This window comes from Oncorhynchus masou, chromosome 24 (genome assembly GCF_036934945.1).
Source record: "Oncorhynchus masou masou isolate Uvic2021 chromosome 24, UVic_Omas_1.1, whole genome shotgun sequence".
NCBI lineage: Eukaryota > Metazoa > Chordata > Actinopteri > Salmoniformes > Salmonidae > Oncorhynchus > Oncorhynchus masou.
In genome coordinates, this window is record NC_088235.1 from 91,469,135 (window position 1) to 91,485,329 (window position 16,195).

Sequence of the window (16,195 nt, forward strand, 5' to 3'; positions counted from 1 at the left end):
TCTCTCACTACCCGCCCCCTCTCTCTCCTACCCGCCCCCTCTCTCTCCCTCTCTACTACCCGCCCCCTCTCTACCACCCGCCCTCTACTGCCCCCTCTCTACCGCCCGCCCGCCCTCCCTCTCTACATCCCGCCCCCTCTCTCCTTCTCTCACTACCCGTCCCCTCTCCTTCTCTCACTACCCACCCCCTCGCTCACTACCCGCCCCTCGCTCACTACCCGCCCCCTCGCTCCCTCTCTCACTACCCACGCCCCCTCTCTCACTACCCGCCCCCTCACTCCCTCTCTCACTACCCACGCCCCCTCTCTCACTACCCCGCCCCCTCTCTCCTCTCTCACTACCCACGCCCCCTCTCTCCCTCTCTCACTACCCTCTCCCTCTCTCACTACCCACGCCCCCTCTCTCCCTCTCTCACTACCCACGCCCCCTCTCTCCCTCTCTCACTACCCGCCCCCCCTCTCCCTCTCTTACTACCGCCCCTCCCTCTCTACTACCGGCCCCCTCTCTACTTCCCTCTCTACCGCCCGCCCCCTCTCTCTACTTCCCTCTACCGCCCGCCCCCCCTCTCTACGTCCCTCTCTACCGCCCGCCCCCCCTCTCTACGTCCCTCTCTACCGCCCGCCCCCCTCTCTACTTCCCTCTCTACCGTCCGCCCCCTCTCTACTTCCCTCTCTACCGTCCGCCCCCTCTCTCTCTCTCTACCGTCCGCCCCCTCTCTACTTCCCTCTCTACCGCCCGCCCCCCCTCTCTACTTCCCTCTCTACCGCCCGCCCTCTCCCTCGCCCGCCCTCTCTACCGCCCTCTCCACCGCCCACCTCCCTCTCCACCGCCCGCCCTCTCCCTCTCCACCGCCCGCCCTCTCCCTCTCCACCGCCCGCCCTCTCCCTCTCCACCGCCCGCCCTCTCCCTCTCCACCGCCCGCCCTCTCCCTCTCTACCGCCCGCCCTCTCTCTTACTGCCCTCACTCTTACTGCCCTCACTTTCTCTTACTGCCCTCACTTTATCTGAGGTACGTTTGTCAAAATAAACCCAGAAGAGAGCGAGCCCCCCGGGAATAGAAAGGATGGCGCTGCTCTCAGACTATTTCGGCAGCATGTGTGTGTAGCGTGTACGAGAACCCCCCGGCACATATTCCAACCTGCTTGTTAAGAGAGCCGGGTTACCTCTGTGATTGCAGTGGGAACACAGAGCCCCTCCCAGCTCACCTCCCCTCGATTACTATTGCACAGACCTGTCACATGCTAACATACATGTCAGCCAATGTGTGTGTGTGTGTACACAAGACATGCTACATATGATTCATGGCATTCCTACACTGTTGTGAGTCAAATAGGAGTCTAAGTGTACAAAATGTGTGTGATGTGTATTTTTACCCTCTGCTTAGGGCTCTTTTGCTTCATTAACAAACAACAAAAGTTATTGAGAGCTGTGTGTGTGTGTGAGAGAGAGAGTCAGAGAGCCAACATGTGGTTCACATTTCCTCTGTGGCCACATGGGCAAACACAGACAGAGGAAGCTCTCTATAGGTGGCGCTGTGGCTCTTTGTAAAACCTCTCTCTCCCTCTTCATCTCTCCTTTGCCTTTCTAATTCGGAGAGTTTGACTATATATATATATATCAAAATAATGTAATGATGTGTTTACTGATTGCAGTAATGTCCCTGTGTTATTATTTGGCCCTAGATCAGACAGGGTCTGTGTATTCTGTGGCATTGGGATTAGCGAGAGAGCGAGTCAGAGAGTGCCTGCTCATTTGGAGTGTCAACACGGAGTCAGTGTATGTGTCCTGGCCCTTCCTTACCCAGACCCATCTTGATTGGCAGGTTCTCCTTGCTGGCGGCCTCCACCAGCTGTCTGCGGACCTCCATCACAGCCTCCTTCTGCTTACTGGCCAGCATGGTCTCCCATAGCAACCTGGCTGTGGACGACCTGAGAGGTAGAGGGCAGACACATCAGTAAGATCACCCAGCTGCTACTGGAAAAGCACTCAACATGTACAGTTGAAGTCGGAATTTTACATACACCTTAGCCAAATATATTTAAACTCAGTTTCACAATTCCTGACATTTAATCCTAGTAAAAATTCCCTGTTTTAGGTCAGTTAGGATCACCACTTTATTTTAAGAATGTGAAATGTCTGAATAAAAGTAGAAAGAATGATTTTTTTCATCACATTCCTAGTCGGTCAGAAGTTTACATTCACTCAATTAGTATTTGGTAGCATTGCCTTTAAATTGTTTAACTTTTCGGGTAGCCTTCCACAAGCTTCTCACAAGACGTTGGGTGAATTATGGCCCATTCCTCCTGACAGAGCTGGTGTAACTGAGTCAGGTTTGTAGTCCTTGCTCGCACACGCTTTTTCAGTTCTGCCCACAAATGTTCTATAGGATTGAGGTCAGGGTTTTGTGATGGCCACTCCAACCTTGAATTTGTTGTCCTTAAGCCATTTTGCCACAGCTTTGGGAGTATGCTTGGGGTCATTGTCCATTTGGAAGACCCATTTGCAACCAAGCTTTAACTTCCTTGACTGATGTCTTGAGATGTTGCTTCAATATATCCACAATTTCCCTACCTCATGATGCCATCTATTGTGAAGTGCACCAGTACCTTCTGCAGAAAAGCACCCCCACAACATGATGCTGCCACCTCCGTGCTTCACGGTTGGGATGGTGTTCTTCGGGTTGCAAGCCTCACCCTTTTTCCTCCAAAGATATCGATGGTCATTATGGCCAAACAGTTCTATTTTTGTTTCATCAGACCAGAGGACATTTCTCCAAAACGTATGATCTTCATCCCCATGTGCAGTTGCAAACTGTATTCTAGCTTTTTATGGCAGTTTTGGAGCAGTGGCTTATTCCTTGCTGAGTGGCCTTTCCGGTTATGTCGATATAGGACTAATTTTACTGTGGATATAGATACTTTTGCACCCTTTTCCTCCAGCATCTTCACAGGGTCCTTTGCTGTTGTTCTGGGATTGATTTGCACTTTTCACACCAAAGTACGTTCATCTCTAGGAGACAGAACACGTCTCCTTCCTGAGTGGTATGACGGCTGCGTGGTCCCATGGGATTTATACTTGCGTACTATTGTTTGTACAGATTAACATGGTACCTTCAGGCGTTTGGAAATTGCTCCCAAGGATAAACCACACTTGTGGAGGTCTACAATTCTTTTTCTGATGTCTTGGCTGATTTCTTTTGATTTTCCCATGATGTCAAGCAAAGAGGCACTGAGTTGGAAGGTAGGCCTTGAAATACACCCACAGGTACACCTCCAATTGACTCAAATTATGTCAATTTAGCATATCAGAAGCTTCTAAAGCCAAGACATCATTTTCTGGAATTTTCCAAGCTGTTTAAAGGCACAGTCAACTTAGTGTATGTAAACTTCTGACCCACTGGAATTGTGATAGATTATTTCACTTATAATTAATTGTGTCTGTAAACAATTGTTGTAAAAATTACTTGTGTCTTGCAAAGTAGATGTCCTAACCAAGTTGAGTGGTTGAAAAACAAGTTTTAATGACTCCAACCTAAGTGTATGTAAACTGCTGACTTCAACTGTATTTGAACATATCACAAAATATTTTTATTTTTTAACACATCAGCGCAACCTTGAGGGAATCTTATTTGAGTCAGAAAAGGATGTTCATATAATAGGGAAAATATACAAAACCTGCCAGAGGACATATCCAACGGACAATTTCTTAGAAAAAAAAAATCTTAACTATTGGAAGCAAGACTTAAAAAGAGCTGATGTTGGCACAAGATGGAGGGAATGTTGGAGCATAACTAACAAAATTATAGTTAACCAAATGTATGCTTAAACCAGTATAAACTGAATGTATAGAACTGATTATACAAGAGACAAAATTTGCTAATTCTACAGCACCAAGGCAGTCTTTAGTGGGGCAGCAGGTAACCTAGTGGATAGAGCGTTGGGCAGTAACCGAAAGGTTGCTGGATCAAAATCCCGAGCTGACAAGGTAAAAATTCTGTTCTTCTGCCCCTGAACAAGGCCGTTAAACACACTGTTCCCCGGAAGGCTGTCATTGTCAATAATCCATGCTGTCTGGAAATGTTATGAAGTCCAAACGTTATGGGCGGAGCTAGAAAGCTGGCTGCCAGAAGTATTAAAATGTAAACATTTTTTAAATCCGTCTGTCTGCATATTTCAAGACATGGGTGTAGCGAGATTCCCAATGGGCTGGACGATTCTCTTCTCATCACTCATATTGAAAAAACAAATACTAAAAACTTAGAAAATCAATCAATCCACCATCATTAACTAAATGGAAAAATCAAACGACTTATTACTGAAATAGTATAGGTGACCCGAGAAAAACAAATTGGTACAATGTAAGGTCAAGTGGCAAACAATAATGCAGGCACTAGGGTTGGGGATGTGTGAGCATGCAGGCACTAGGGTTGGGGATGTGTGAGCATGCAGGCACTAGGGTTGGGGATGTGTGAGCATGCAGGCACTAGGGTTGGGGATGTGTGAGCATGCAGGCACTAGGGTTGGGGATGTGAGCATGCAGGCACTAGGGTTGGGGATGTGTGAGCATGCAGGCACTAGGGTTGGGGATGTGTGAGCATGCAGGCACTAGGGTTGGGGATGTGAACATTCAGGCACTAGGGTTGGGGATGTGTGAGCATGCAGGCACTAGGGTTGGGGATGTGTGAGCATGCAGGCACTAGGGTTGGGGATGTGTGAGCATGCAGGCACTAGGGTTGGGGATGTGAACATTCAGGCACTAGGGTTGGGGATGTGTGAGCATGCAGGCACTAGGGTTGGGGATGTGAACATTCAGGCACTAGGGTTGTGGATGTGAGCATGCAGGCACTAGGGTTGTGGATGTGAGCATGCAGGCACTAGGGTTGGGCTAGTGTGAGCATGCAGGCACTAGGATTGGGCTAGTGTGAGCATGCAGGCACTAGGATTGGGCTAGTGTGAGCATGCAGGCACTAGGGTTGGGCTAGTGTGAGCATGCAGGCACTAGGATTGGGCTAGTGTGAGCATGCAGGCACTAGGGTTGGGGATGTGTGAGCATGCAGGCACTAGGGTTGGGCTTGTGTGAGCATTCAGGCACTAGGGTTGGGCTTGTGTGAGCATGCAGGCACTAGGATTGGGCTTGTGTGAGCATGCAGGCACTAGGGTTGGGGATGTGAGCATGCAGGCACTAGGGTTGGGGATGTGAGCATGCAGGCACTAGGGTTGGGGATGTGTGAGCATTCAGGCACTAGGGTTGGGGATGTGAGCATGCAGGCACTAGGGTTGGGGATGTGTGAGCATTCAGGCACTAGGGTTGGGGATGTGAGCATTCAGGCACTAGGGTTGGGGATGTGAGCATTCAGGCACTAGGGTTGTGGTTGTGAGCATGCAGGCACTAGGGTTGGGGATGTGTGAGCATGCAGGCACTAGGGTTGGGGATGTGAGCATTCAGGCACTAGGGTTGGGGATGTGAGCATTCAGGCACTAGGGTTGGGGATGTGAGCATTCAGGCACTAGGGTTGGGGTTGTGAGCATGCAGGCACTAGGGTTGTGGTTGTGAGCATGCAGGCACTAGGGTTGTGGTTGTGAGCATGCAGGCACTAGGGTTGGGGATGTGAGCATTCAGGCACTAGGGTTGGGGATGTGAGCATTCAGGCACTAGGGTTGTGGTTGTGAGCATGCAGGCACTAGGGTTGTGGTTGTGAGCATGCAGGCACTAGGGTTGGGGATGTGAGCATGCAGGCACTAGGGTTGTGGTTGTGAGCATGCAGACACTAGGGTTGGGGATGTGTGAGCATGCAGGCACTAGGGTTGGGGATGTGTGAGCATTCAGGCACTAGGGTTGGGGATGTGTGAGCATTCAGGCACTAGGGTTGGGGATGTGAGCATTCAGGCACTAGGGTTGGGGATGTGAGCATTCAGGCACTAGGGTTGTGGTTGTGAGCATGCAGGCACTAGGGTTGGGGATGTGAGCATTCAGGCACTAGGGTTGTGGTTGTGAGCATGCGGAGCTGGAGAGATGAGATGTAGTCCTTTGCGTCTGTAAGTTGTTGTTCGTACATGTTAGTTTGTATCTGGTGTGAAAAAAAGACAAGAAAATATATATTTTTTAAATAATGCTCCTTTCTACTCTGAAAGATGAAGGAGAGGAAGAGAGAAATACGGAGGAAGGGGTTTGCCGACACGGATCTCAAATGTTAAAAATCAAGATCTCAAATGTTAAAAATCAAGTTCTTATTTGTCTAACTGCTGCCATGTTTTAACATCAGATGTAACTTTTCTCTCACTCTGGTTCTCTCTCTCTGTGTCTAACTGCTCTGTGTCTAACTGCTGCCATGTGTTTAACATCAGATGTAACCTTTTTCCTCTCACTCTGGTTCTCTCTCTCTGTGTCTAACTGCTCTGTGTCTAACTGCTGCCATGTGTTTAACATCAGATGTAACCTCTTCCTCTCACTCTGGTTCTCTCTCTCTGTGTCTAACTGCTGCCATGTGTTTAACATCAGATGTAACCTTTTCCTCTCACTCTGGTTCTCTCTCTCTGTGTCTAACTGCTCTGTGTCTAACTGCTGCCATGTGTTTAACATCAGATGTAACCTCTTCCTCTCACTCTGGTTCTCTCTCTCTGTGTCTAACTGCTCTGTGTCTAACTGCTGCCATGTGTTTAACATCAGATGTAACCTTTTCCTCTCACTCTGGTTCTCCCTCTGTGTCTAACTGCTGCCATGTGTTTAACATCAGATGTAACCTTTTCCTCTCACTCTGGTTCTCTCTCTCTGTGTCTAACTGCTGCCATGTGTTTAACATCAGATGTAACCTCTTCCTCTCACTCTGGTTCTCTCTCTCTGTGTCTAACTGCTCTGTGTCTAACTGCTGCCATGTGTTTAACATCAGATGTAATCTGTTCCAGACGGCGAGAGAGGAGCTCAAATTGGGCGACCCGCCATCTTCACACTGAAAAGGAGACAAAGACAAGAGAGACTCACTGCTCCTCCACAAACAGAACATTAGAAGGTCCACAGCCAGACAAAAATGTTGGTTCACTTCACTATGATGATGAATGTGGGTGGGAAGAATGTTTAAATGTTCAACAAATGCCACAAACTCCCTAAAAAGCATGACAGAGACATTGGAGTAATTTATAGGAAATCAGGGCATCATTGGCTTAGCTGTGTGCTGGGCTTGGGTAGAGACGGGCTGTTATGCTTAAGAGTGTCAAAAACAGCACAGTTATCGCTGTTTAAATACCTGGGCTGTGACTTGGCCATATGCATGTATGCATGTGTGTGAGTATGGGTCCTAATGTGCACTGTTCGTGTAAGTGTGTGTGCATGTGTGTGAGAGAGATAAGCAACAAAGAGATGGAGAGGGAGCGAGAGAGAGATTGATAGAGGCAGGGAGGGAGAGAGAGATGGAAAAAGCCCTACTAGAATCTGAAGTCAAATGTCTACTGTTTGCTGACGATCTGGTGCTTCTATCACCAACCAAGGAGGGCCTACAGCAGCACCTAGATCTTCTGCACAGATTCTGCCAGACCTGGGCCTTGTCAGACCTGGGCCCTGACAGACCTGGGCCCTGACAGTAAATCTCAGTAAGGCCAAAATAATGGTGCTCCAAAAAAGGTCCAGTTGCCAGGACCACAAATACAAATTCCATCTAGACACCGTTGCCCTAGAGCACACAATAAACTATACCTACCTCGGCCTAAACATCAGCGCCACAGGTAACTTCCACAAAGCTGTGAACGATCTGAGACACAAGGCAAGAAGGGCCTTTCTTTGCCATCAAAAGGAACATAAAATTCAACATACCAATTAGGATCTGGCTAAAAATACTTGAATCAGTTATAGAGCCCATTGCCCTTTATGGTTGTGAGGTCTGGGGTCCGCTCACCAACCAAGAATTCACAAAAATTCTGCACGCAGAATTCTGCAAAAAATATCCTCAGTGTAAAACACCAAATATTGGATGCTATGCAGAACTAGGCCGATACCCGCTAATTATCCAAATCCAGAAAGAGACGTTAAATTCTACAACCACCGAAAAGGAAGCGATTCCCAAACCTTCCATAAGAAAGCCATCCCCTACAGAGAGATGAACCTGGAAAAGAGTCCCCTAAGCAAGCTGATCCTGGGGCTCTGTTCACAAACACAAAAAGACCCCACAGAGTCCCAAGACAACACAATTAGACCCAACCAAATCATGAGAAAATTACTTGACACATTGGAAAGAATGGAAATGTGTCATTTTTGTTCACAAAGATTTCAAAAACAAATCCAATTTTGATAAACTCCGATATCTATTGGGTGAAATACCACAGTGTTCAATCACAGCAGCAAGATGTATGACCCGTTGCCACAAAAAAAGGGCAACCAGTGAAGAACGAACACCACTGTAAACACAACCCATATTTATTTATTTTCCCTTTTGTAGTTTAAATATTTGCACATTGTTACAACACTGTATATAGATATAATGACATTTGAAACATCTTTATTCTTTTGAAACTTTTGTGTAATGTTTATTATCTATTTCACTTGTTTTGGCAATGTAAACATATGTTTCCCATGCCAATAAACGGAATTGAATTGGGAGGGGGAGAGAAAGAGAGGGGGGGGGGCATGAGCTTGCATATCTTTGTGGGTTCCAGGAAGATGTGAGGTCTCATAAAGGGTTGAGGAGGTATGGTTCAAATTTGTCCCCTGCCCCCCTCTCTCCTGGTGTTTCCACTGTGGTTGGGTCAGATGTGGGCGGGATGAGGTTTGCACTGGAAAGGTGTGAGTCAAGGCCCCATAACCAGCCAGGGTCTTGTAGAGTAACTGCTCTACTATAGAGGGTCTTGTAGAGTAACTGCTCTACTATGGAGGGTCTTGTAGAGTAACTGCTCTACTATGGAGGGTCTTGTAGAGTAACTGCTCTACTATGGAGGGTCTTGTAGAGTAACTGCTCTACTATGGAGGGTCTTGTATGGAGGGTCTTGTAGAGTAACTGCTCTACTATGGAGGGTCTACTATGGAGGGTCTTGTAGAGTAACTGCTCTACTATGGAGGGTCTTGTAGAGTAACTGCTCTACTATGGAGGGTCTTGTAGAGTAACTGCTCTACTATGGAGGGTCTTGTAGAGTAACTGCTCTACTATGGAGGGTCTTGTAGAGTAACTGCTCTACTATGGAGGGTCTTGTAGAGTAACTGCTCTACTAGAGTGGGTATTGAGGCCATGAGGTGCGTGTGCCTGACCTGCATGTGTGAGCAACTCCAGTTTGGCTCCCTCTGCTAGAAGAGGCTACTCTAAACCTGAAGGAGGCATTCTTATCCCTTCTGTAGACTGTGTACCCATGCTGACCTAACCGGTCAGTCTGGCTGCTTAAACAATGCATGGTTGTGTGTATCTGCCTGTGTGTGTGTGTGTGTGTGTGTGTGTGCCTGTGTGTGTGTAAGCTAAATTCCATCAGATGTGTAATGGTGAACACCATTAAGAAGAGGTAGTTGTGCATCAAATGCCCAGGCATGAGTTACCATGTCCAAACCTGCACGCAACACACACACACACAAGCCATCTCCCACTAGTTAATAGGTCTGAGGGTGGGTTGTTCCTGGAAGCTTGTGACGCAGCAGTAAAGAATGAGTCTGATTCAAACTCAGGATCCCTTCAACCTAGCAGCTACAGTAAAGACCATTTGAGTCCAAGTCTAGTAGTCCTGCAGGCAGACACTTAGGCTGCGGTTAGTCAGACAAGCAGCTCAATTCTGATAGTTTTTCCACTAATTGGTCTTTTGACCATTCATAGATCTTTTCACATCAGATCTGATCCTATGTGCCTGCATTTGTAAAGTGGGTTAGAAATTATTAATATTTCAAACATTTTACACAGCCTGTTTGTAAATGTTTGTAGAATAACTTGCTGCTGTAATTAAGAAGATTTCAGCCTCAATCAAATGGAATGGACCCAAAAAACAGATTATGGCTCCACACATTCCAGAAATCTAGCAAGAAAAGCATTGCCTAGAAGGTATAGCTCTTTACTTAAAAGTATTTAGTGAGGGGAGGATAAATGGGGAGGATAAATGATCCACTTGACCAGGCTACTCAACAGAGTCAAGCAACAGGTCTGCATCACCAGTTAGCCAAGTACAACCAAGACAAGTGTCATACAGAAGCAGCACTGATGCAGAAGTTATTAGGGCAGGATTGGTTGGCCTAATCATTGACAGAGTATGATATTCCATGCTGTACTAGATACAGTTGTACTGACTTAGACTTCAACCTCTGTCAGTCACACAACCACAAGATGCAGTTAGCAGGCAAGAGATCAGTAACAAGCTAATAAATTAATTTGCTTGCTAAAAGCCAGTCGCAAGCATTGGTCCTTCCACAGTGAGTGGAGTGTGTGTTACAGAGGGGAGTGTGTTAAATGGAGAGAATTTGCTATGAACATCCCAGAACACCACGGGACATAAGGCCTGTCTCTGGTCTGTTCTGTCTGTGTCCCCTGGCAGGAGAGACTACTAACTGAACAGGATTTATGAACACAACCAGAGAAGAGAGAGCCAGGGAGAGAGAGAGAGCCAGAGAGAGAGAGAGAGCCAGAGAGAGAGAGAGAGAGAGAGAGAGAGCCAGAGAGAGAGAGAGAGAGAGAGAGAGAGAGAGAGAGAGAGAGAGAGAGAGAGAGAGAGAGAGAGCCAGAGAGAGAGAGAGAGAGAGAGCCAGAGAGAGAGAGAGAGAGAGCCAGAGAGAGAGAGCCAGAGAGCCAGAGAGAGAGAGAGAGAGAGAGAGAGAGAGAGCCAGAGAGAGAGAGAGCCAGAGAGAGAGAGAGAGAGCCAGAGAGAGAGAGAGCGAGAGAGAGAGAGAGAGAGAGAGCCAGAGAGAGAGAGAGAGAGAGAGCCAGAGAGAGAGAGAGAGAGAGCCAGAGAGAGAGAGAGAGAGAGAGCCAGAGAGAGAGAGAGAGAGAGCCAGAGAGAGAGAGAGAGAGAGAGAGAGCCAGAGAGAGAGAGAGAGAGAGAGAGCCAGAGAGCCAGAGAGAGCCAGAGAGAGCCAGAGAGAGCCAGAGAGAGCCAGAGAGAGAGAGAGAGCCAGAGAGAGAGAGAGAGAGAGCCAGAGAGAGAGAGAGAGCCAGAGAGAGAGAGAGAGAGAGAGAGAGCCAGAGAGAGAGAGCCAGAGAGAGAGCCAGAGAGAGAGCCAGAGAGAGAGAGCCAGAGAGAGAGAGAGAGAGAGAGAGAGAGAGAGAGCCAGAGAGAGAGAGCCAGAGAGAGAGAGCCAGAGAGAGAGCCAGAGAGAGAGAGAGCCAGAGAGAGAGAGCCAGAGAGAGAGAGCCAGAGAGAGAGAGCCAGAGAGAGAGAGCCAGAGAGAGAGAGCCAGAGAGAGAGCCAGAGAGAGAGAGAGAGAGGAGAGAGAGCCAGGGAGGGAGAGAGAGAGAGCCAGGGAGGGAGAGAGAGAGCCAGGGAGGGAGAGAGAGAGAGAGCCAGGGAGGGAGAGAGAGAGCCAGAAGAGAAGATGGCCATATTAAAGGAGGGATGAGGAGATAAGGAAAATGGGAGCAAGATGGAAATGAGAGGAATATAGTGCAACTGCTGCGCTCTCTCTTCCATTCTATTTCTCCCATTTTCTCTCTCAATTCAACTAAATTTAGCAGACATATAAGTTCAATTACTTACATTGTCAAAGTATCCATATAACACAAAATGGTGGGACCAACAGCAATAAATCATAAATAATAATAGTAGTAGTGGAAATGGGATTACCATTAACAGCAACAACAATATTAATGAGAATAATAACACATTAAAGCAATAACAGCAGCCAGGTCTCAACCAGACTAAGAAGCCACATGGCATGGTCCAAAACATAACAAGAAATATTATTGCAGTTTTAACTGGCTGTCCCTCAGGTTGTGGCAGGAGGACACATATTTGGCTGCCTGAACTGCACATTTAGGCTTTTCACCCAATAAATATGTTTTTTCATCCTTCAAATTGTATATCTTAAAAAAACTTTGTACTGAATGATAATCTTTCTTTCTCAAAATTCTCTTAGTTTGGAGTCAGATAGTCTGCTACCATGTACTGCCTGTTTAGAGCCAAATAGCATTGAAGTTCTCTTGTGGTGTCTTTTCATTAGGAGATATTTTTCTCTTTGCTTTGTGATGATTTGGTTGGGCCTGAGGCTCTGTGGAGCTGGTATGGGTTAGTGAACTGAGCCTCAGAACCAGCTGACTGAGGGGACTCTTCTCTTGTTTTATCTCTTGACATTGTAGGGCTGTGTGATTAAAAGTTTAGGGGTCACTTGTTTTTAGATGGTTGTCAAACTTGATGGCTCTTTTATCTATTCTAACAAGGAGGTGGTGTTGGCACAATTCTGCTCTACATGAGTTATTTGGAGTTTTTCTTTGCACTTACAATACAGTCTTGCAAAACTCTGCATGAGACCAGGTGCTGCAGATTCTTCTAATGTTGTTGCCAATTCATTAATGTAGATGTTAAATAGTGTTGGACTTATTGGGCAGCCCTGTTTCACTCCACGTCCCTGAGAGAAGAAGTCTGTTTGCTTGCTGACAATTTTAAGCGGACATTTGTTTTAGTGTACATTGATTTAATAAACAGCATACTATTTCCCTCCAATACCATTTCTATTAGTTGTTTTTGTAAATACCTTTGTGCCAAATTGAATCAAATGGTTTCTTGAAGTCCACAAAACATGAGTAGATTCTGCCTTTGTTTTGGTTTACTTGTTCGTCAATTAGAGTGTGGAGGGTATACATTTGTATAAATTGGTGTGATCAATCCTTGGTTCCAAATATCAGGAAACAATCAGGAAACATACCTGCAGTGAGGATAATGTTGAAGAGTTTGAGTATAGCGAATTTTAATTGGTCTGTTTACATTATAATTTAATATACCATCAGCACCACAGGCCTTTTTGGGTTGGAGAGTACAGTTCTTTTTCAAAAATGTTATCTCCCCCTCTCCCCCACTTATCTGTCTCCCCTAATCATTGCTCTCTTGCCCCATCACTCTCCCCATCTCTTTCACCCCACCCTAGTCTCTCCATCCCTCCCCCACCCCACTCTAGTCCAGTCTCTCTCTCCCTCCCACTCTAGGCCAGTCTCTCCCTCCCCCCCAGCCCATAGGGCGACAGGGTAGCCTAGTGGTTAGAGCGTTGGACTAGAAACCGAAAGGTTGCAAGTTCAAATCCCTGAGCTGACAAGGTACAAATCTGTCATTCTGCTCCTGAACAGGCAGTTCAAAAATAAGAATTTGTTCTTAACTGACTTGCCTAGGTAAATAAAGGTAACATTAAAAATAGTCCAGTCTCTCCCCCCCCCCCCCCCCAGTCCAATCTCCCTCCCCCCACACTCCAGCCCCACCATCTACCTCATAATTGACTACTACATTTTGGAATATTTCAGAGACTACTACTTTTATAACCAGTCTTATCATTTTAGTCTTCAAAAAGCATTGTTGGCTTAGAAGGGCTGAGAACAGAATGGACAAGCTGAGCCTGATGAACAAACTTGGGAAGCGTTCAGGTCAGAGGAATCTACTGGAATTACAATTACAAGAGACTCAAGGCTTCACAGTGGGATGTGCTAATACTTCTACAACACAGTGGTAGCAGAGGATGAGGATAGAGAAATTAAAAATGATACATTTTGATACAAGCTCCCTGTGACACGTTTCCCTCCAAATTCCTTATCAGATCCAGGAAGTGATAGTACTGTTTTCCATGGGGGAATTTCCTCTTCCTGTCAGATATGAGAGGCAGCCCTCCACCCCCTCTGCTCTGCCCTAACTCTATTCTATTTCTGACCACTACTGCCTCCCTCTACACTGACCAATAGTTACAGGATTGGCCTTTGCAATCTGCATGGGAGAACAAGATATCCTGAGATAGGAGCAGGGCAGTCAAGCTGTCTGGGCCCTCCAACACACAGACGCACACGGTAGGAGAGAGACACGTCAATCAATCATCGCCTCCAACACTAAGGACTCACATGAGAATGTCCTCTGTAGATGAAAGTCCGGTAAAGTTGCATACTAATCATGCCATCATTATTAGCAAGCTCTGGGTTAGTGAGCCGCCTATAGCTGGCCCTGGCCCAGCTCTAGAAGAAATCAGGGATGGAAATGTGGAGCAGGGTTAGAGGTTGGAGCCTAAAACCAGGCCTGCAGGTAGAACAGGATGACACCCTCCAGAGACCCTCTCTTACTGTAAACTAGTGGTCAATCCAGTACTCAAGATTATCTTGGTTTCTTCTCCTCATATTCCGCTCTGCTTAAATAAAAAACACTCCATACTCAAAACATCCTCGCTAGCACTGCATGGTCAGTATATACTGTAGTACACAACTCATCCAAGAATATTAAGACACCCTCAGGAAAGAGGCCTTGCTGGGTGTGTGAAATAGAGCTTAACAATATTTTGACAGGCTCATAAGTAAAGCAAAGCTGTCACTAAATGAAACCCAGAGGATAGGTGTGGCCAAAGACAACATTGGGTAACCTACACAGACCACACCCATGTCTCTTTATTTTTCCCCCTGCAAGTCCTCTCGCCACACTCTCCTATAGAGAGCAATAGTAATGGAATCTTTTTGTAGGCACCAACTCCGCAATGGTTCGTTAGACAAAGCCTATGGGAGTTTTTGTAGGGTTTTTGGATAAATGCAGAAAATGAAGTCTGTGGTAAACACAGACTTAGGAGATCTTATACATTGTGTTCTATGAGAATCTTTATCAGCTAATGTCACTTTTTGTGAATTTGAAACATTTTTTAGCTGCTTTTGCAACACCTAATGGGCATCCTAATAAAAATACCTAACTACCAAAAAAAGCACAAAGGCTTCATAATTCCTAAAGGGCATGTTAACTGACTTCCAGAACAAAATGTAGAAGATCTAATAAGTCCGTGTTGACCATATTTTCAGCATGTATCCCAGAACCCTATTCTTTCCCCATAGGAACGGCTGAACGAACCAGAGGTAAATCCTTTCCAGGGTTTAGGACGACAGGCTGGTGAACTCCATCCCTGTTCATTCCCATGTCTTTACCACGCAGCTGCCACAGAAATAATTGTGTGTTTTCTTTCTTTTAACTCTCTCCTTTCCCATCCCGTACAGAAATAGGTGTGTTTTCCCTCTTTCGAGTCAGACTTGCTGAGCTTTCACGGCAGGGTGCGGTTGGGTCCTTTTTTCTGAAGCTTGTCTCAAGTCTTGGCAGCCCCTGGACCAGACCCAGAACACCTTGGCCACCCGCACCGACCCCTGCCTTTACCCGCCTGTCTGCCCATCATAGGACCAGTCCAGGGAGCCCAGTGGTGGGGGTACTGGTTTCAGTCTGAAAGGGGGAAACATTCATGTGTCCCGTACAGGATCAAAGAGCACCAACCTGAGTACAAGCCAAGCACATTACACAGTGGTCAGGAGGACTTCACACACACTCTCTCAACATCACCACATTCATACTATACACCAATGCAGAGTTTCAAAGGTCCACATGAACACTGAAAAACAGCACACCTATGCTCAAAACCACCACTCTCACCGACAAAGCCTACTCTCACCGAAAAAGACAGAACCTTGAACACAAAGCAAACTTAAATGCAAAACACATGTAGGCACACAGCAGCCTTTTAGACTTTAGAAGAAAATCTGGGCTCTCTCTGGTACGAGCTAGGAAAACACAGTTAAAGTCCAGGCTCGTGTTGAAGGTAAAAACTCACCAGGTCATGAAACGTCATACTAATTGCACAGCAAAGTCATGGGTCTTTTTGAGAAGCTAAAATCCACAACCACCCATAGGAGCCCTAAACAGTGATCTCTAAAAAATATCCTACAATTTCAAAAGGGAAATATCATACAATAAAAATACAAATTAGGCCCCTGCCTACTGTTTAAAGGGATACTTTGGGATTTAGGCAATGAGGTTCTTTATCTACTTCCCAAGAGTCAGATGAACTCAGGATACCATTTGTAGGTCTCTGTGGAGCCAGCATGAAGTTTACAGGTTGTTTTGCAAGCCAGTGCTAACTAGCATGCTAGTAGATAGCGCAATGACTGGAAGTCTATGGGTAACGCTAGTTAGAATTGGCTCGTAAAACCACCTAACTTCTGCTTACTGGACACAGAGGCATAAAAATGGTGTCAATGAGTTTCTGGCTCTGGGGAAGCAGATAAGAGCCTCATTACCTAAACCCAGAAGTATCCCTTTAA

The 16,195-nt window shown here is 46.4% G+C and overlaps 2 protein-coding genes across 2 annotated transcripts in view; one reads left to right on the plus strand and one right to left on the minus strand.

Annotated features, from left to right (window-relative positions):
- The window catches only part of LOC135513012 (sec1 family domain-containing protein 2-like), a 189,575-nt gene that overhangs the window by 154,958 nt on the left and 18,422 nt on the right, over nucleotides 1-16,195 (minus strand). The window contains exon 3 of the mRNA XM_064935638.1: nucleotides 1,801-1,928. Coding sequence (XP_064791710.1) covers nucleotides 1,801-1,928 — 128 coding nt within the window. The remainder of the gene's footprint in view (nucleotides 1-1,800; nucleotides 1,929-16,195) is intronic.
- LOC135513016 (pre-mRNA 3'-end-processing factor FIP1-like) overlaps nucleotides 1-16,195 on the plus strand; it is an 88,747-nt gene that overhangs the window by 39,621 nt on the left and 32,931 nt on the right. The gene's annotated exons all lie outside the window — the stretch shown is intronic.